The 23286-nt window shown below is 33.2% G+C and overlaps 1 protein-coding gene across 2 annotated transcripts in view; it reads left to right on the top strand.

Annotated features, from left to right (window-relative positions):
• The first annotated feature begins 1103 nt into the window (after positions 1–1103).
• The window catches only part of LOC123557234 (sodium-dependent proline transporter-like), a 65929-nt gene continuing 43746 nt past the window's right edge, over positions 1104–23286 (top strand). Inside the window, exons 1-3 of one of the 2 annotated variants that reach the window (XM_053543582.1) lie at positions 1104–1255; positions 7547–7662; positions 8441–9951. In XM_053543582.1, the coding sequence (XP_053399557.1) occupies positions 9943–9951 (9 nt within the window). In that variant the 5' untranslated portion in view covers positions 1104–1255; positions 7547–7662; positions 8441–9942. Of the gene's footprint in view, positions 1256–7546; positions 7663–8440; positions 9952–23286 lie in introns of those variants that run through there. The other variant, XM_053543583.1, reaches the window with a different exon arrangement.

Below are 23286 nucleotides of genomic sequence, written 5' to 3'. Positions count from 1 at the left end.
TCAATATTGATATAGGAGCTTACATTTCTGTTTTGATAATATTGTCTATGACCTTTGGTTTTGTTGAATCCAGTCATATACCGTGTAGTTTATGATCATCATTACAAAAGCCCGGTTTCTACTTAAATACTGCATTTATGCTTAGTCCAGGTACTTTGTGTCTTTGCCTCCGAAAAAAACTCAGACAAGTTTAGTAGCTTTACAAAAGTGTGTTTATCAAAATTGATTAGACACGCCTTTGAATCACGACCTGATATTAATCCTTATCATGCTGGACACGATTGATTCTGCCTTTGCGGCCAGTGTAGATCATGATCAGACTGCATGGATGTGCAGTCTGATCATGACCTGCACTGTTCGCCATTCAGTCAGTATCTTTTTGGTAAGTACCCCTTTTAACAGTCAATGGTACAGTACTACTGTCCAAATTGAAAGATGTACGATTCATTATAGAAATTTAGCATAGTAAGGGTTAAGTATATGATACATGATATGAAGGTTATATTACATGTACAACGAAGATATGGGGCCCATTTCACAAAGCATCATAGGACAAAGTTAAAACTTAGGAGCAATATCTTGCAAGAACATCATTATATATATATAAGATTCATTTTAACTATTTGGCTATTCCTAGAATCTGAGCCAAAGAATAGATCTACCGTAAAACTGAATAGGTGACATCTTAAAATGCACAGATTATATCGTATTAAACAAAAGTGTTTCAAAGGTCAGAACTTAAAAAAAAATCATGAAGTTTTGTGAAACGGTCCCCATATCCTAGAAAGTGGTGTTCGACACACAGTTATAATCTAGCCGTAAGAAAAGTGCAATAGCATTGTCATCTTTAGACCAGATACCACGTTAACAAAGAAGCAATATATACAAGTTTCTCAGGTAAGTATAGTACATGTTCGTATTGAATAAAATCTGTGAAAAGATCCTTCGGAAGCGCAGAATGTAACCAAGCAGCATAACAGAAGACTTTGTTTGAGTATGTTCATGAAATTGCTAGATTTACTGGATACCACACTCAAAAAAATATATAGTAACTGTCTTGCTTAAACGTTTATTAATTAAGTAGTCCCTGTATATATCTTATTCAGAAAATTTCAGCTTAAAATCATACAGTGCGTCCGTTTCTAGTAAACAGATACGTCTCAAACATTAAAAATAACTTGTTTTTCCCCTTTCAGATCAGAATACAATTCTTTATTGCTGTTTGTCCGCGTTTGGTTTGACATCATCATAATTGGTAAGTTTATTCTATATTTCTGTTAAAGGCTCATAATGCTTTTGATTAAATGTGGTCACATTTTCCGTAATTAACATAAAATATATTAATTTCTGTTTATATCGTACGTATTATTTTCTGTAATTCCTGACAAAGGTTTGTATATTGATGAACACAGAGGAACGTTCTTGATTACCTCCCTTTATGACTCTTACTGTAAAAGTTCATGTGTATTATTAAAGTACCGCTTTTATAACCTTGTCATTATGTTTGACATCTATTTTGACAGCTGTTTCATCTGTTTTTAAACATGACTTTAAAGCCTTATGGAACTTTGATATTCTGTTACTTTGTATCTTTTTGGAAGTATTTGTAGTAGATGTAAGTCCCATTCAGGCGAGAAAGATAAATTTTGAAGGGATTTTCGTAAAAGTTCAGTCTTTGTTATACGTCATTCATACGTCATTCTTACCCATCAGAGGTTCAGTTTATTCCAAAGACCTCTGGTGTGCGAGAATGGTCGTAAAGTAGGTCCTAGTATACTAAGTAATTATCGTTTTCAGTACCGGACAGACTCGCTCTAATCAAATAATACATATGATCAAGTTCACAATAAACTATAAAGCTACTCGCCCACATATTTGGTGGAATTTTTCAAGATTTTCTTTTCCACCAAGGTTGGCATAAAATGTATATATGACACTGAAAAATGATAGAGTGAGTGAAAATAATAGTTAGATATTGGTAAAAATGCAAGAAGAAATTAAATTGTCTGCATTATTTCAAAAGCGTTGCAACGGTTTACTACCTTCTGCACAATATTTTTGGTTATTTATAAGAATATCTTGCAAAAATCTTATGTCAATAAGTTTGTACCACTAGTCACTTTCAGAGTACTCACTTTTTATAGATTTTTGAGAGAAATTATTTTTCGCCTAAAATATGTGGGTTAGTCCCTTTAATATTAATGTTTATAATTTGATTTTATATGTAACCAAAACTTCAAAAGATGTGAAAAATGTCCCGCCGTGCGTCATTAAAATATTTCGTTTAAGCATATTAAATTACATCATCTACGTATATCGCTCAATGCATTGCAATATAAACCGTACATTCATAACTCTTTGCATGGAAATTTACAACACGCATTGTTAGGTCAGTTCGTTATCATAAAGAAATGTTAAGGAATATTATAAATAACTTAAGATCTTTCACTTCCTCGTGCAGCGCGTCGTTGTTTAAAGGTTAAGGCCATCCTTAGTGGATCTATATTTTTCTGTTGTAATGGAGATGAAACAATTGATTTAAACATATTTTATTTCAAACATATGTGCATATTACATTTTACAATTTACAATATCAATATTATACATGTTGAAAAAGGATAAGATCCGAAAGCTAAGCTTATAAAGGTCTTCTCCTATATGGGATAACTTACAGTAAATTTGGCGGTATTACATAATTTGTTTGAAATGTATCATCGAACAAACATTTAGCTAATATGAAACAATTAACACCACGAGAAGGCATTGTTCCATACTCATAATCTTCGGCTCCAACATAATATGTTCATCAGCTTCGTTATCTTCCGTGGAAGTTTTGTCTCGGTATTGTTGGGCCTCAGTCTTACATATTTGTTCTGTAGTAAAAAGACCCTAGAAAGAAGAAGATCCATCCGACGTCTGTATAATTTCGAAGTAGCATCGAAAAAAAATGTGCTTTGTGTCGTAACAGTATTGGGGATAAATATCACTTTTATAAGAAGTCACTTAAAAGCCTTCTATTAGGGATATATCAGCCCAGTATATTCAAACTCAATAAGCTACAGCCGCGGCTGAATAATATGGATTGTTATACAAGAAATACTGCATATTTATTTTGGATAGTATGGTTTATTTTCAACAACTGAAATATATTTACCACATTTATACCCGCCCACATAATTTGGAAGTAAACATGTACATTTACATCCCTTGATTTACATTTTCTCACGTTGTCAGTTGAATAAATAAAATTCGGTTAACTTTTCATAATTGATCATAATAAACGAGGGTTGGTCAAGAAGTAATGCCATTGGTGTCACACAAACGTTTACACTAAGAGAAAACAGCAAAAGTTCATACCATAAAATATATATTGTATACTTCTCAAGCAAAGCATAGGAACGGCGAACGCCGCTTGCCACTGACGTTCTTGACGTCAGAAATCGACATTTTTCACTGAGTAGTAGCAAGTGTTGACACTACAGAGTGAACTTTACCCTGAGGTGATGTCACCAAAGTTTTTATCTTTAGACGACAGAATGACGTGACTTCACTTCATTATAATTCCATGTGATACGACGCATAGTAATCGGTGATTGTCTTTGTTTGATTGCTTTCTGATTAATAAACAAACATTGTTTAGCGTGCGGAGAAATACTTGAAATTTCTAAGTATTTTTAATTAAAACGATACAATCCTAGAAAAAATATTTTCCCGTCTAATTAGAACTGGATTATAATACAACTTTATTATAATGATACAACTATGAATTACTACGCCATTGAGGCACTGACATTACTTCTGGATCAACCCTCGTATATCTGAAATGTTCCCATATACATGTAATGTAATTTATCAAGCAGTCCGCAGCAATGAATTGTACAATCTTTAAAGCATTCATTTTATGTTTTCAAGTATTTAGCAAGGTTATGCTTGCTTGAATTGGTTTTAAGTATTTCAAATGCAGATCTACACTTCATTTCTTAACGAGTGATTTCAAAAGAGTTTTATGTTATTAATGTACACATGTCCGCCTTTTCTTATCGTTTCTGTATGCGCAATTATACAGTACAATTTAAAGCTAAACACCGTCACAGTATGTTTTATTATGTATTTATATCGGAAAATCTTATGTCACTGTGAACTTATCGTACATACATTCCCACTGCAAATATATGCAAAAATGTACATATTGCCTTCAAGTATTATCCTCGTTGACATTATTTCATATACATAGTCAATACTTATCACTTTTATGTTTTCTTTCTTTCGTTTTTTTTCGTTTTCGTTCCTTTCTGAAGGGTTAATCAATTATCATTTAAGAATTATGAATAATACATTAGCCCATTCTCCCGACTCATTTTTCGCAAACATGAACAGTGTTGGTCAACACTTACATATTCTCCGTGACTATTTGATAAACGACATTGTGTCTGAAATCATTAGTCCTCCACCTCTGATTCATGTAGGGAAGTTGGCAGTTACTTGCGGAGAACAGGTTTGTACTGGTACAGAATCCAGGAACACTGGTTAGGTTAACTGCCCGCCGTTACATGACTGAAATACTGTTGAAAAACGGCGTTAAACCCAAAACAAACAAACAAACAAACAACAAACTTACAGCCGTGTGAATTATTACAAGATAATCTTATAAATTGAACAATGCCGTTGCTTAATTACTAATCAACGTTCGGATATGCTACTGAAATCGCAGCATTTTAATGCCTAACAATAAATTTTGGATATTGTCTTTCAAATGTGTTTAGAAATTGCATGTTAGTTTATTCTGTTACTTGTGCATGCAGTTACCAGAAAGATAACTGTGTTTCTTTTAGGTTATGTGCCAGGGTCCTAGCTATGACCTTTTTAAAAATAAATATTAGTTTGGTACCACGGGCATATGTAATTAATGTTTTATAGTCAAACTATTTTGTGTTTCCTACTGAATTATGCAACCGGAGATATATTATCAAAAATACATTTGACTGTCTAGATAATGAGCGCTTTTTATGAACTTATGTGTACAGATGTATATTTTAGGTTATTTTTGGTATTGCTAAATAGCAGGTGATTAATATAAAACTGGCAGTAATTTCATAACATTATATGATAAAACATGTAGCTTTCCATGATGGAAAAAATGAATATATGTGACTGTATCCGTTATTTAAATTGTAGTGTAGAAAGTAGAAATTTGAAAGGACAGGGTAACTCTCACCTCTCTTAATATATAATACTTATTACATACTCGTTTCTATTCCCCGTTAAGTTACAATGGTACCGGAAACGTCAATATTTTTCCATACACTGACGCCTGAATTTCATATCAGGTGCGTGACGTAATTCAGTGTTTGTTGTTGCACTATTTTTTTCTGTTTAGTTCAATATTGTCAATCCTATTCAGGCTATTGAACAAATTTATGATATTTACATTATATTTATACGTGTAGATGTGTATGTAATAAAAAGGTTGTTATCTTTGCATCGGAAATATGACTGATCCTTTTAAAAATATTGGTCTAAAGTCGGAAATTTGAAGGAACACGTGTAATTTCCCGTTAAACTATAATATAAATATATCTCTTACTTATATTCACTATTGAACACATATTTTACTCACTTGCGCGAATATGTACATATTTTATTCAAATGCTCTTATATACACATATCTTATTCATAAACACAAATAAAACACGTATCTTATTCGCATACACAAGTCAGTTGTTGATGTCTTGTTAATTATCATATTTTAAACAAAAAAAAAATTTTCCTGTTGGTCCCACATGTTGCATTGTAGTGCTTTACACTATCGATATAAATCTTTTCACTTTATATTGTAAGTTATCGACATAACTTTTTATAGCGTTTTACACTATCGACATAAATCTTTTCACTTCGTACTGTAAATTATCGTATATTATTGGCGCTTTGAACTTCAAATGACTCTGTAAGATGGGACAGATTGAATAGTACAATACATTGTCAAACGTCACAATGCCATAAATGTACAAAAAAGTGAGAGTCAAAAATTTTAAGATAATAAATATTCACTCTCTTTAAACAGTACGGCTACATTTTTTTTTTGAGGGGGGCGGGGTGTGGGGGGGGGGTGGTACGGGTATGAGTAAGCTTGTATTCAGCTTTAAAGACATACGCTGGTTTTTTATATAAATACTTTAATGTAACCAGTTGTATTCAACGTGTGAAGTCTTTAGTATAAATTTACAGCTGATCTACTAACGTCTTGAATAACCCTTTTAAGTTGAAAATGTATTTGTAATGTTTATCTAGTATAAATTGCTATCAACAAGGGCGCGTATTCACGATTTTCGTTGCATGACTGGGTATGATTCATATAGGAAAACTACCGGTACAAAATATAGGTAATATTTTAGTAAACTTTTGTAAATATTCCCCTATCAAAAATATAAATAGCATTGTTTATGCAGTGAGATAAGTACAGTTTACTGTAATTTATAATGCATGTGGTTTGACAAATGCCGGATGTCGCTATATACATCCGTATTGGTTAAGCTTACGTATAAGATAAACAGGGCTATGGTAAGATAAAAACAAAATAAAGGAGTGATGCCCAGTTTTTATAATGTTGATATACGACAGTTTTTATAATGTTGAAAAAAGACAGACAATCTGTTCATAGAAATAACTAAACAAAAAAAAAAGACTTTACTGTTTTTCGTCTAAATGCATAATACTGCTGTAGCAGAAAACACATATGCTTTGCATTTTCTCGTCATAAATTTGTGTTCACGCTTGTCACGAATAATGCAAATTACTGTATGTACGTATGTCAAATGTAAATGGTTACGCAGTGAACATTGCCCTACTTTTGCAATACGCATTGACGTCAAATATGAAATAAGAAATTATACAATGATGGCGTCTAGACGTTCTTCGAGTCAAAAGGTTTAACATTTTAAACAAGTTTTTAGACTCAATTGCTTAATGTTAATGTCAGTTACACAGTGTCAGTATGAATAAATAAATTTATGTAATAAAAGGGTCATTAAGGCAGTACCTTGGTCTACAATTAGTTGATCTGCCAAGCCGGATCACACTCGGCGCGAGATCTGCCAGGCCGGATCACACTCGGCGCGAGATCTGCCAGGCCGGATCACACTCGGCGCGAGTGTAAGTTCATTGTTGACTACAATATGCAAATACAGTTGAAACTCGGTATCTCCAGTTCCAAAAGATTGAGCGTTCTAGTCCTAGATAACCGAAATTCGACTTAAAATGATATTTTGTCCACATGTTTTAGGGACGGGACTTGAAGAAACCGTCATCGGGATAGCCAGAATTTTGAGATAAGCGTGTTCTAGATATCGAGTTTCAACTGTTCTTTCATTTCAATGATGCCAAACATCACTAAGTATAAAGACTGATCAATACGCCTTTTAAAATACTAGTATGGACTTTCAGCACTCTTTAGGTTCACGGATAGGTAGTAAAGCATATTGTATTTCCATAAGAGTTCTGTTGTGGCTATTTGACGTTTTAGTAACCATTCAATATTGTAATTTCGAAGGTCTTGCTGGACATCTGAAGCAGCGGTGTTGACTGGATGAGTGATGATGATACAGAGGATGTGACGTCAGAATTCAGACAATTGCAAATCCAACTTTATAAACAGTTACTCGTCACGTAATTGCATTACGAATTCTTTTCATGTATGTGTGTAGAAAGTGATTAGGTCGAACTACCTTGCTGTGTCAATATAAAAGAAATTGAAGAGTGCTATGAAAGCATGTGTAAAAGTCGGTTTCTTTGTAATGTAAGCTACGTTTGCATAGTAACATTACAATGTTTTCTCTTTACTACTTGTACTTTGCTTCTATTTGTGCAAAGCCCATATGGAAAAATTTTTTTTCCATATAACTAATAATGTAAGTAAGTGAAGTTAAATCAAATATATTGTCTAAGACACATGATTATGCTAAACATCAACAGTGTAATCTAATACAAATTTTAATATTGTATGCTAAGAACTTTTCTTACTCCATATTCATCTTTGTCAAAAACTGATATATTTCGGTGAAAATTTGACACATTATTCAATGACCAGTTTGTCTAAATTTGACGTAAAAATGACAGCAATCGGATATAAACTCATTAAGTTGTGTAATTTACAATAAAGTAACCCTACAATAAAAAGTAGCAAATTAGTGCAACTCTGCATTAGCCCATATACACTGCAGCAACTTCATGATTTCCTCTATGTTGGAAGTAGTGCCAGGATTAAACCATTTTGTGACCAACACAAGAGCTATGGAACATCCTTCTGATTTTCTTGATACTTTATTGTAACTGTTGTAGATGGATGAATTCACAACTGATCGTTATCTTTGTTATGGTTTGTCAAATTGAATGAACTATTGAACAATGTGTCCAATTGTCATTGAATTATGTCAATATTTGGCAGAGAAAACAACAAACAACAAGAGTGAAGTTAGAAAGCAGACAAGTGTGTACCCTAAGACAGCTTATTTCTGCTCTGTTTAGACTGGTGTCTTTGAAGATGACAGTATGTTGACAGTATCTACCACCTTGCAGAGAAGGGGACGGACATCATTCTTCGTACAGAAAAAAAAAACAGAAGAAGATGAAATAAAAAAACTATTTTACGTCATACACAGTTGTATAAAACTGTTAGAACCATATGTGAAAATATGCAATGTACATTTAGGACGGAACCGTCACACTTATTATAAATAGTTATGCCGTCACAGTTAAGGCTTTTTAGCAATTTAGAAATAAGCATTTTGGCCAGAAGTCTCTCTTCAGTAAACAGTTATGCTTTCAATGGATAATTTCTTAATTTAGAAATAAGCATTTTTGACTAGATGTTTCACTGTTCAGTGAATAGTTATGTTTTTAGTTAGGGCTATTTTCGCAATTTAGAAATAAGCATTTTTGGCCAGAAGTGTCGCAGTTACAATGAAAGGTTATGCTTACAGTTCGGGCTATTTTCGCAATTTAGAGATGTACATTTCGCCATTTGAGAGTCATGCTTATACTATGGCTAAATGTACAATTATGGGTGGCACAAATATCTCTTATGTACATTTGAATAATCATGCTAGCTTTTGGCGTAACATTCGCGCAAAATAGAAAAGTATATTTCTTCTTTTACACCAAACACTCATCTTTACAGTTAATATAAGTAAGTAAATTGTGCGATATTTTGATTCATGTATACGTAAACTATAAAAATATCATAGAAGCACATTAAAAGACATCCGTGCCATGGCACCTATAAGTCACCATACAAATTTACAAATAAATGTGAACAATAGTAAAAATAATATAATTGAAAGTAATATTTGCTACATTTATTATATAGATTTATGTATCTTTAATGTACATATATGAACTATACAATAGACCCATTTCAATGGCGGACGTTAGCTACATATTCTATTATGACAATATCATTTTATACATGTATGTTGAAAAGAAGACCTGCCGACAAAAAAAAAAAAAAAAAAAAAAAAAAAAAAGAAACCAGCGTTTCCTTTGAAGTTTTGGTTTCAAACAACAATCTGTATTACCTGAAAAGTGGAAAACATAAATTATTTGTTTATAGATTAAAGATATTGGCTTCACAAATCTTGATTACACCTTCTCATTTATGAATCATGTTAAGCCGTACGTAAAACCTCATTACTGCTTCTAAAAACTTGATTTAACATTTTAAATCATTTCCTATTATTGATACCTTATTTACCTCCGTCCTATAAAATTTATGTTTACACTGAACATGTTTTCATGCGCAGTCAGCCACGACCAAAGGAGCGCAAACTTACTTTAAAGTAGTTCGAATACATTCCTCCTCAGAACACCACTAGGGCGTGTGTTTAAATAGTGCTCAAGGAAAATAGAATAAAAAATTTCGCTGGAATAAAAAAGGAAAAAAGTCCCACAATGGGAAAGGTAAAGAAACAATTACTTCTACATTATTTTTCTTTTTATTTCCCTTTTCTCGAGTTTTTATACATAACATTGTAAGAATTCCCAATTGTTTATATCTTCTCGAAAAAAACACACACGGCATTTCATCCCTTTACTGGGGGAATATTCTATACTTTAAAAAAGTAATATTATATGCCTTTTTAAGACTTAACAAATAATGTTCTGATACGCTTTAAGAATTTGATTTTGTTCATAACGTTTATTTTCATTCTTGAAATTTTTTTTTCAAGATTTACAAGTATCTTAAAACATAAAAACTGTATATGGTATGCCAGGGAGCTTGTTTTTGGTTTTGTTTTCTCTATCATTAACATCGAAATGTATGAAAATACTCGAAAATTGTTTAGATATGTCCGTTAAAATTGATTAAAACTGGTAACTGTATAAGTTCAACATATTTGTATTCAAATTAAATGGTTTCTTTGTTGTTACAATTGTAACAAAACGGACATAATTTATTACCTACATGTTTGTGTATACACCGAGTCTGACAACGCATATCTTACAAAGTCACTGTCATTCATTAATTAAAATGTTAATTAGTGGCGGACACTGTTTCGTCGGAGAGTGACATCTTTGGCCTGTTGCGCTATTTGTATCTGTATAAAGCCTATTTTTGCGTTAACGCAGAATTTGCATAAGATATGAACCAAGGTCAGAACCAATTTGGATGTGAAGTGTCAACATGTAAAATAAATCTTTCGTTCGCCACTGTACCTGAAGGTTATTGCAGCAATGAACTGTGTCCTTATTTGTTAATTAATAAATGCAAATATTATATAAAAATATCGCATTTCCAAAAATGTCTCTGTAGTTTTCTATTTGCAGTTTTAATATAGTTAAAATTTTGCCAGTGTTGAAACTTGTTAAATGCTTTAATGTATCGCGGGAGCGAAATTTATGATCCATTGATAATGCTATACGCGTTCTCCTCCAATATGAATAGTATAGCTTCGGGCAATGTTTATAAACATTAAACTTTAAGTCTAAATTTAATTTCATTGCTTAGTATCCACGTACATATATAACATTTTAAATCTTACATTTTTTTCGCTCGTATTTAAAATGAATTTGAGTGTTCTTATACCTTTTAGATAACACATTAAATATCTTAGTGTAAGCTCTTATATAAAGGAAAAACTGAATTGATATTCGCTGCGGCGAAATTCTTAAAATCTTAAAATATCAAGTTTCAAAACCGTCTTAAAATATTTCAGTACAATTAGGAACAGATTAAAGGAGTAACATTAAATTGTTCATCGCAGTGACAAAAAAGGGAGATCGTTTTGGTTCAGTCAGTTCTAATTTATGTCTCTCTTAACTATTCCCTGAGCATTTGTAAAACTTTGCAGCAAATTGTAACTGTATATCAAAGGGAACACTAACGTTCTGGGTTGTAATTTAAAAGTACTTAAATGCTGAATTGCCCTTTAGCTGATGTCATACTAAAATAACTAAGCTTGACCGCACACTTTGTTGCTGCTTGAACGATGTCGTTTTGACCGCATTTCACCCCCGTGTGATTTTTGCTGCTTTTAATGCGCTCAAAGTGTTCTGTGTTTAATAGTAACAGTAATTTGTATTTTGGCGTATTCATAAACAGTTTTATTGTTTTGAAGCAAAGATCACAAATTGCAAATCAGTATACACATATATAGTTAGTTTACTGTTATATCACGTTTTTTGTTTGTTTATGTATTGCGACGATATTAGACTTCCCTGATTACGACCCACTGGAAAATATCTTAAAATTTTCCTATCTTAAGTTATAAAGCGATTGGGATTGTTTACTTGTATCTATTTGCTACGATGACGGCTTTTATGTGTTTTTGTATATTATCTATATGTTATAAAATATGAAGTGTTTACACACTAAACTTGAAAAAGTCATTAAAAAATGAATAATTGATCTTGACAAAGATCATGCAAAAATAATCATATTATCGGGCTTATAAAGTTACACAAACTTTCAAATCCCAAAATCAACATCATTTTGATGTCATGGTAATGCCATAAACATTGTTTAACATACACTATTGCGTTGTAAATATACAATATTGCAATAACACGCTTGAAAACTCATTTTGCATTTTATCGCAAACGATTAATCACTCATTTTGTTTTCATTTGTTTTATCATACATTAAGCATGTTCAAATAACAGCCCCGGGTGTAAAAAAGCAAAATAGTACATAGACATTTAGCAGTCGGATGCTCTATGTACAAGGACCGAGGCTATTACATGAGATCTTCATCACTGAGAAACCAAAAGGTAGGGCGCAAGTGACCGATTGAGGTTTCTTACTGATGAAGAGCTGACACTTCACAACCTGTGGCCTACTTAGTATTTAACTAATTTTTCAATGCAGCTATAAATGGATATACTGCAGTCGAACTTTGTTCGCTCAAACTCGACGGGGCCGGCAAACTTTATTCGAGTTACCGGTAGTTTGAGCAGTCGAACACTATACATTATATAGAGATCTTACAGGGACATGATAATGAGTTCGAGCGAAGGGCAGTGTCGGAATAATCCTAGTACGAACGAACGAAGTTCGACTGTTTTCATTTTCACAGATATTGTACAATTTGTACACTCTTCATAAAAAAAGTACTGAAAAAATTGAAACTGCCTTCAATGTGATTGATAGAAGAAGGAGGGCACACACTGACGGATTTTCTGAAGCGTATTAGGCTTCGTTTGACTCTATCCATATCTATAATTTTAAAAAAATCGGTTCTCCTGTTATTAGTATAAATCACAATTTAAATGCGATACTATGATGGCTTCTGTTAACTTAGGATCAATCATTGCTTTTAAAACAGCATATAAAGAAGTTTATATTAAGGCTAAGCACACTCTAGTTCTTTCAGAATATCAAAACGAAATTGTAATGGTCATGTAAAGAGTATTACTGTGGTTTCTTGATTCACTGTAAGCTGTTTGTCTTCCTTAAACTTAAAGTAGGATGAAAGAAAGATCACTGTCAAAATCGCTCCATGTGAAATACACCTTGCGTGATAGGATATTTTAACTATAGTTTAAGGAAATTGATATATTCTCGATTGTTGCACTGTCGTAAATCTCCCCAGTTTGCAATTGAAATGTGTAATTATTTGGACAAATTATACTTGGTCGAAGATTCTAAAGGTATAGAATCTTATTGTGGCCATTATAGCTTGGTTTAAGAAAGAGTCCTCCTTGCAATGAACGGCATGCAAAGGAATAGTGTGTGAAAACGATATGACATGTGACAATATACCGATATATTTGGAAAACGTGATATGTTTTGTATCATTTTTATCCCCTAACAGTGTAGTACATATAAGGGAACGACGTATACCTAAATAAGACATTTCACGGGGGCAGTGTCACTCGAAACATAACGAGAAGGCAATATACCAATAAATTTTAAAAAAAGTAAGTTATATCATTTCTACGCGTTTTCTGTTTATGGATTTATAACAAAGACATACTGTACGACTTACCGGTTCCTCGTTTGTTGAGACCCTTTCGTCTCCCTAAAGGTTTAAAGATGTTCCGCTGAGACTAACATTAGTGAAAAAAGGCAAAACGCCTTTCAGCAGAAACCGTGCTATAACAACGACAAAGTTAAAAATCAAAGCATCATTGTAATGTTAATAGTTTGCGACCGCGGTTGTCCATCGATAATGTAACATTGCCTTTCTGTTATTTACTGGTTGAAGTCAGGTATATCAAATTACAGCACTTTAATACTTTTTCGGAAATGGAGATTACCTAAACATAAATGACACTGTAATCTCTATCAAGATTATGCGGTACTGTGTACGAGATTTGAAACATTTACGTCAAATAATGCACGCAAAAGCCATGACAATATTTTGAATTTCAGGAGTCTCAGCACCACTCCTTGTGGTACACCTCTCATGCACCAATTAAATGTTGAATGAAACAATTAAATAATAATTGTAAATATGATTCAGGCCATCTTAGACGTCAAACGAAATCATGCGTTGACAACTACAGTGATACATATATAACATTATACATAAATAGCTTTTGGTTACAGACGAATTCATCTATAGCCTAAGTAAATATTTTGCATGATGCGTGACTTTCAATTTGCTTCTTTACCCTGTTCTTTGTTGTTTGAAAGTTTGCAAATAATGAATATGACTAAAATAAAATTCTAACACTTTTTAGATTTTCTTTTATATAAACAAAGAAGTATTTTCTCGTGTATTGGCTTGTCGATTAAAACACGTTTCGCAAAATGACCCACTTTCGGCTATTCTGCCTAAAAAGGATTCGAGATTAGTATCTCTTCCTGGTGTAATTCGAAAACGTGTAAGAATGAAAATAGATTTTAGGTTTGCGTGCTTTACTGGCAAATAAAACACGGTTTTGAGTTTCGAGGCATCTGAACGGAAAAAAACGTGTTTTATTTGCCAACAAAGCACGCAAAACTAAAATCTATTTCCCAAGCAATCATTGAGCTTATACACTTCTAAGTAGATAATACAAAAATAAAACAAGACAAAAAGAGAAAGTTGATATATAATTAGCAGAAGGGGAAAAATACTTGAATATAGCAGCGAACGTTTCTATGTAAATTGTAATGCTTGGTTAAGTTAATTTGAAAGCACACTTCTTCGTACGAGCGTTTGAATTGAATTTTGTATAAATTACGTCTTAAAGGTTGAAACCTATCAATTATCGAAATAAAACATTATCTGCCATGCGGAACGACAATGTTAACGTTTTTGACAAATATAGACATTTTATGGCAAAAGAAAAATGCAAGTTTCGTCAAACTTCAGTAATTGACTAAAACTTAATGTACGTCATGTAATAAAAATAATGTGACGTGTATGTGTACTTTATTTAGCCGTATCTAAGCGTGCTGAGTTATTTCTTAAAATGTACTTAAAAGTAAAATTTATAAACGTCGTGGGTAACTCGGCATGACGCATAACATGCTACAAGTCCATATAAATTCGGTACGGGTTGATCAATATTTGGTTCTTTTTTCCAAATCAGAAAAGAACAGTTCCGGTGAATGATTTTATGTTCAGCTAATACTGTTAAAATGAATGCATATGTATATACACTTAGTTTTATTAAGCAGATTTGAATCTTGGAGGCCATTATAGTCCGAAACAGAAAATCGGATTATATTTTATAAATGAGCCGCGCCATGAGAAAACCAACATAGTGGGTTTGCGACCAGCATGGATCCAGACCAGCCTGCGCATCCTGCGCAGTCTGGTCAGGATCCATGCTGTTCGCTAACAGTTTCTCTAATTACAATAGACTTTGAAAGCGAACAGCATGGATCCTGACCAGACTGCGCGGATGCGCAGGCTGGTCTGGATCCATGCTCGTCGCAAACCCACTATGTTGGTTTTCTCATGGCGCGACTCAAATATCTTTGCAAATATCTGCCGTCTGTTGACCGTCAGTTCACTCTTCTGTTAATTCAGATAGTGAAAAGAAAATATTTCTGTTGCTATTGTTTTTCATACGAGGAACGTCAAATATGCATGATTTTTTTTTATAGACGAAGGGTGACCTAGTGACCTATATTTTACTGCGAGTTCTGACATTGAAGAGAAACGAAAATGTAAAATTATATTAGAAAAAAATCACTAGTGATATTGTATGATTAAAGCTTTCATTATACATGAAAATGCGCAAAAGAATGAAAATTCTCCTTTCGATATCCCACGTATTTATTTCGATATGAAAAAAAGTACATTGCAGAATTGAGAATTCTTGCATTGAAACTTAATCATAATGAAGAGAAAAATAAAATTACCAGAAACATTATAAACAGCACGGCATAAGAACAGCCGTACAGCCGTAAGATGATAAGAGCACTACGTATATCCGTCAATATGATACCTTTGCATATCAAAAATAAGAAAGTGGAGGGGCGTTTCACCTCACTCCAAAATAATCTTAATATACATTCACACTAACATGCTGTTGAACAGCAAATATACTATTCCTCGCAGATTTTATAAAAAATCAACCAGTTGGGATCCTAAATCGCGAGACGATCCGTGCACGTGTTTTAATTATGGTGCTTTTCATGGATGCATTCCCAGAAAATTAGGCATTGCTTGAAATTATTAATGTAGTCAAAAGAAAACATCGTTCGCTATCTTAACAGTTTGCATATTTAAAGAAGATATTTATATACATCGAAGTCAAGAAGAGAAAATTGAAACAAATAATGCCTGCATTGCATTTGTACAAATGAAAACAGGTAAGATAGCCGAGCCGTTTCTTGTTAAACTGAACTTGAGAAAATGTAACTGCGACGATTTCGTAGCAATTTATCCGATGCGAAAAACTGTCCGTAAACCATTATACCATAAACGAAAGCTATTGTTGTTTTATTTTATTTTTACAGAACGGTTTGAAACTTTTTTCACATAATAAGTGTCGGTTTCCTCATATTTATGACGATTAACAAAAGGTTGCAACGTTGTTGAACTTTTGACCTACTAGTCTCTTATAAAACCAATGCAAGTTATTTACACAACAGTAAACACAACAGACCAAAGAAATATTTTGGTGACCGAATGACAAATATGTTATGACACTCGATCTTAACTATCGATCAGCTGGTGTACCCTGACACAAACGGGTACAAGTGCTGCTAACTTTTGTATTGTTACATAGTTATGCACAGATCGTATTACTCAGGTACGTCAGGTTACGTATAAAGAAAAAATAATTGCCGTCTTTAATTTCATATCGAATATCTTGATATCATTTTAGTTTCATAAACCAAATTGAAAACTTATTTTAAAAAGCTAACGTTGCGACAGCTGTTTGTTCCATGTCCCAGCAATATGACAGAAATTTTGATCAAATTAAAAAACAGCAACAAAAAAAAAACACCAACAAACAAACAAACAAAAACACACAGGTATATCATACAGTCAAAGTTAAAGTCGGAAATACTGCATCAGATATTTACGGAAGCTTATTAGGGCCTACAGTTGGTGAGATGTTTTGTGCTAAGTCGACTTGTCTTTACTCGCCTAGATAAGATGTTTTACACATGTCAATAAAATTTATTGACAAAGATTAAAAGTATAGAGGTAATGCAACTTAACCTTTCGCGATATGCTCGATGTTTTTCCCTTTTCGACTTCACTTTTCTCGATATGCTCGATGTTTTTCACTTTTCGACTTAACTTTTCTCAATATGCTCGATGTTTTTCTATTTTCGACAAATATTTAATTGAAAAAAAATATAAATCGTGATTTTCGAGATAAACATTGTGAGACGGATGGACAGACAGACAGACAGATGGAGAGTAAACCTATAGTAATCTCCATATTTCCATGTATTAACATACCAAATTACATTAACCTAGCCACTATCATTTTTAGTCATCAAAGGATCCATATGGGAAAACTATATTTTGACTATTTCTGTTGCCATAGCAACATGAATTTTAACAAAGTGTTGTTCATAATTTCAATATTGCCCTCTATTCACATACAAAATTACATTGATCTAGCTAGTATCAAAGCTTTGATAGTGTTTGATATATTTAGTCGAGCTAAAAAGGACAATCATATATAACTGAATGGGAAGGAGGAGGGGAGGGGGCGGGGGCGTGTGGAAGTGCTCTTTTGAAATTTCATATGTTCATACTGAAATAGAGCTGGAAAATAAAAAGAATAACTGGGGAGGGATGTCACCCTTGTGGAGGGGGAGCAGGGTGTCGGGATGCGGGGAACTGTTGTTTTGAAATTTCACATTTTCACATGTTTATATTGAAAATATAGCTGAACAATAGATTTTAAGGGGGGTGGGGGCAGGCCACCTCAGTGTGGGGAGGGGGTTGTGATGTGGGGGTGGGGTGGAAGAGGGTGGAGTGTTGTTGTGTTATTATGAAATTTCACATGTTCATATTGAAATATAGCTGAAAAATAGAATCATAAATGAAACAATAATTCTGTGCAGACAAGACCACAATTTAGACAAGTTTTGCCCTTTTAGGGGATATAACTCTCGAGTCAATCATGGGATATGCCTGGTTCAAGAAAGGAACCAAGATCTTTTGGTGGTAAAAGTTATGTGCAAGTTTAGTTAAAATCAACTCACAAACAAGAAGGGTTTTTGTAACAAAAACACATGTCTCCCCCAGCCTCCATGATTTGTTACAGTGACTATTTGTGCCAAGTAATTTGAAAATCCTTTAAGGGGTTTAAACAATACAGCCCGGACACGATTTGTGAAGGACAGACGGACGAACTTACAGGATTTGTGGGGTAATCCCTTATATTACCTATTATCTTCCTTTGATCCTTTTAACCCCACAATACTAATTTTTAACCCCACAATACCAATTTAACCCCAGAATGACCACAACCTCAAAATGTCAAATTCAACAGAAACGCTAACCCCAAATTTACGTGTGGGCACGTCGGGACAGACAGACGGACAGACAGACAACTCGGGGAAAACAATATGTCTCCCTAGAATATTTCTGGCGTAGACATAATGAAACCATCACTGTGCAGACAAGACCAATATAGGCAATTTTTGAACCTGACGTGTTTAAATATCACGTGACATGCATAATTATATCGCTTAAAGTAAAAGTTCTCGAGAAAAAGATGTAACAGGTCGGGTAAATTATGTTGAAATACCAAATACATTTATCTTCTTGTTATGTTTCTTGACGACTTCGCTGTAAGATCTAGTTAGACGTGTAGAAGTTAATCGCATTGACAAATATTTCACGCAATTCCATAAAAAAGTATGCGTAATGATTAAAAACATTTACGTATAATGTATTAATTATCACGCCTTCATCAGATGTTTTTGTTCAAAACGAAAAGACACAAGTTGACTTGACGCGAAACTTTTAGATAAGTGGAGGCCCTGATAAGCTTCCGTAGATATTAGATATTAATGAATTATGTATTTTATTTCGTAGAAAAGAACAGGACCTAAATTTTTGAGCGACAAAAAGTAAAACTGGGAGAAACATAAAAGGCAAATAGTTTTGGTTGTCGGAAAAGTGCTCAAAAAAGGACCATCATTTCAAGACCATAATTGATTTCACTCCAAATGAAATAACGCTAGAGTCTTACAATTAAAAAATAACTTTTAAAAACGATGTTTTTAATTATGTAACAAAGTACTAGTAAAACATTTTGAACGATCAAAGCAGATAGCTACGGAAGCTTAGAAGGACCTTCAGTTGTTAGAAAATGTTTTCACAAGTGCCGAAAATTAAGGCGAGATCCCTAAAACTTTAAGGTTTTTTCGCGTTGAAATTTCCGCATTGGTTCGAACTTTTCAAACAACTTGATTTGAATCTTCGTACAAAGACAGAAAGATTTTATTTTTCGTATTATTATTGTCGAGAAGTTGTAACTAATTACATCGCGGAAAAATCTTTGCGCGATATTGATAAGATATTTGCCTTTCTCGCCAAAAATACTCGCATTGAAGTAATTTATTTCTAACATCTCGACTTCAGCTTATTGCAATGAAAAACACTTTTAACATTTCGCACATTTCTTATCGACATGGTTTCCTATTCATCTTTCAAAATAAGTCACACGTTCCATATTGAGTGTCTCTATACCTTAACGTTACATTTGCTTTTTATCCTTCCCACAGGGGTATGGATAAACTGCGTTGTCCGTCCGTCCGTCGTCCGTGTTTCAGTCCGGTTGGAGCCTTATCAGAGACATGTCACTGTTTGGAGTATTTAAAATAAAATATGGTAGAAATGTTAATTGCTAGAAGGAAATGCCACCTTGCAAGTTTCAGTCAGAGTGTCTATGAAAGACAATGTTTATCGCCCTTAATACATCTATATATAATACAAACTTAGTGTTTTTATTCCAATTTCCGTCCGTCCAAAGCCATACCTAAAATATGGTTTAGACAATTTTTATGAAACTTGGTAGCAATGTAAACTGAGGTAAGGAAATGCGATCATGCAAGTTTCAGTCAGATGAAACGAGTTAATGCCCCTTGTACTTATATACATATATTACTTATGTAGAGTTTTATTGTCTTTCTACCCACCTGGAACCATATCTAAGACATTGTAAGGGGTATTTCAATAAAACGTGGTAATAATTTTGACTGCCACTGGTAAATGCGGCACTGCACCAGAATAGTGCCCTTAGTACTTGTATAATGTTTACTATATATGACATTTCTTTGCAAATGGGATGTTGCAACCAAGTTTTGTACATATCAAACTTTCTTGACTGAGGTACGCGTTCTGATCACTGGGGTCAATGACAATGTCACCGTTACTAAATATAGAAAACTTATTTTCTCACAAAAATTAGATAAGCAGACCACATCTGCTAGCTGTGTTGCCTTAAAAAAAGAGCAACGTATATTTGAGTGGAATTTGGTACCTTGGGTCAAGGTCACTGTTACTAAATTATAGGCAAAGGATTCAGTCAAAAATCGGAAGCATGAAAATCTACACTGTAAAGCCCGAATTCTCGATTTTCATTAAACCAATCCTGAAAAATCTTTGACCTGATTATTATAATTAACATATTATAAAACAAGAGCCGTCACAGGAGACAGCGCTCTTGCTAATTTCGATGCTGGATAGTGACTTGGAGCACATTTGAGGAAGCTGGAGCTGTCACTGGAGTGTTTAATGACTCTAATCAGGATGAAGCTTAAGCTTGTGTCAAATGTATTTAGTAATAATAGATATAGAGATAGAGTATCAAAACATTAGATAAGTATAAAAGGGACATAATTCTTGGAATATTTCTGCAAGAGTAATGCCCCATGTTTCATATCATGTGACTAATAATGTGGAATAACTACTTTAAGTTTGAATCACTGAGATAGAGCAAAAGTGCATCACAACTTTAACCTGAAATTCTAAGTAAAAAGGGGGCATAACTCATAATATACCGGTGTAAATGCTATTGACCTTAGACATATGATGTAGGTGATGATGTGGAACAACCATTTTAAGTTTGAATCAAATCCATTTAGTGACAAAAGAGTTACGATGAAAAAGCTTTAAAATTAAACTAAAGTTCTAAACAAAAAGGGGGCATAATTTACTAAATATTGGTGTAATGGTTATGGCCCTTATGTCATATGATGTTGGTGATGATGTGAATCAACTATTTTAAGTTTGAATCAAATACGTTTGGTACTAACAGAGATAGAATGACAGTGCATCAAACCTGAAATTTTAAGTATAAAGGTAGATCATTCATAAATCATTGGCGCAAGTGTTATGGCCGTTGTGTTAAATGATGTGGATAATGATGTGGAACAATTGTTGTTAGTGTTTTTAATCAAACTCTTTCTATAATAACAAAGATACGATGGAAATGCATCAAAATCAACCTAAAATCCTTAGTAAAAAGCGGGCATGTTTCACGAACAATTTGTGCCAGAGTTATTGACCTTGTGTCATATGATGTGGGTGAGTATGAAATGGGTGATGATGTGGAACAATTGTTTTAAGTTTGAATAAGATTTTATTATAATTTAGATAGAAAGTGCACAAAAAACTTTAAACTGAAATTCTGAGTAAAAAGGGGGGGGGGGGGGGGGGTAATTCATGAACTATTGGTGCGAGAGATATGACCTTTGTGCCATATGATGTGGGTGATGATGAGAAATAACTATTTTATGGTTGAAGTATTCCATCAAGTAATTACAGAGATAAAAAAGAAAGTACATTAAAACTTTAACCAAGGTGTGTTTGCGGAAGGGCCGGATCGAGTAAGATAGATAAACTTATACAAATAAGGAAGCCGACGTAGATGCAGACAAATGGATGATTGTAAGAACCTTATCTATTCTCTGAAACTAATTGATAAGGTACACTTTGTTCAGAGGCAGCTAAAACATACATTCTGAGAAAACAGTCTTATGCACGTGGTCATGTAACCGTATAACGTCTTCGCAATTACTTTCAAAGAAGTATTTGAGATGCCACTTCCAAAAATAATGTCGACAAAAATACGCGAAATGCAAAAAGTTTTATTTCGGCATCGTGAAATATTTAAGACGTCATCACCAAAACATATCTAGCCATCTCATAAAAATTATTCCAACATGTTTATTCAGAGCTAATTGTCAATATAAAAATATACGAAATGACAAAAGATTTTTTCTTTGCAACTAAATTTAAATCGTGTTGATGGAAAAATATACTACAGTGCGAGCATTTTAATGCGAGAAAACCATAAAGTTTTAGGCATCTCGTCTTAGTTTTCTGTACTTGTGAAAACATTTTCTCACAACTAAAGGCCCTTCTAAGCTTCCGTAGATAGCAACTTTTGTAAACTAAACTGATCTAAATTACCTCATATCTGAAAATGCTTCCTTTCAAAATAAGTCGATTTGTGGATTATTGAATTTGCTGAAGCACTCATACTTTTTCATAATATCTAAACTTTTTATCAAAGATGTAATAGAAGTTTAACTTTTCCATGAATAAATGAAAGATTGCAATTGTTTTAAAGTAATGCTAATTGTCTAACATTTTATTCAGTTAATTTTGACAGGTTAACTGCAAGTGTATAAACACTACAACATCATTTATCAAGATAAATCTAAATACAAGGACAATGACTGAAGCTCTTACGCTTAACATTTTGACTCTGCTGCATTCATCTAATAAACCAATTGAACAGATGCACTATAGACAGACATATGACTGTCTGTTGGATTTAGTTAAATATTTTATCGTCACTGCAGTACTAGTTGTATTTTCTTACGAAATAAAAAAATCAGACTTACGAAATGCTTACAGAGTCAAACCCTCCTAGCGCACTGGTGTTTTAAAGTGATCTATAGCTTCAGATTTTGTCAATTTGAACATTCTAAAGGTGTTATTTAAGTGCAGGTAAAATATTACATAAAGGAGAGACCATTTGATGATTAAACAAATTAACAAAATTATTTCAAGTTTTGTACCTGTACTTCAACAACCTAACTACGGGCAAAATATTTTATATACAGCAGAGAGTCATACGGAACAACCCAGTTTGTATTGAAGATATAAAAGTCGAGGTAGACATCCTGATTGAAGAACAAGTACTTAATATTTATTCAAATTTACATTGAAGAAATTTGAATATGTAAAAACCACATTGATATTTTAAATAAAATATTACAGAAAGTTGTCCTTCATAGTGTAGAATCTTAGCTGAGCCATAGAATTTGAAACTGTCATACACAATGTACAACCATACACGGCAAGAAATCAAATAAATGTTGAAGAAAAGAAAGTAGATGAATGAAAAGATTACGTAAATTAAATT

The sequence above is a fragment of the Mercenaria mercenaria genome, chromosome 5, assembly GCF_021730395.1.
Source record: "Mercenaria mercenaria strain notata chromosome 5, MADL_Memer_1, whole genome shotgun sequence".
In the NCBI taxonomy this organism is placed as follows: Eukaryota; Metazoa; Mollusca; class Bivalvia; order Venerida; family Veneridae; genus Mercenaria; species Mercenaria mercenaria.
The sequence above is the reverse complement of the archived record's forward strand: the minus strand, read 5'-3'. Positions and strand labels throughout refer to the sequence as shown.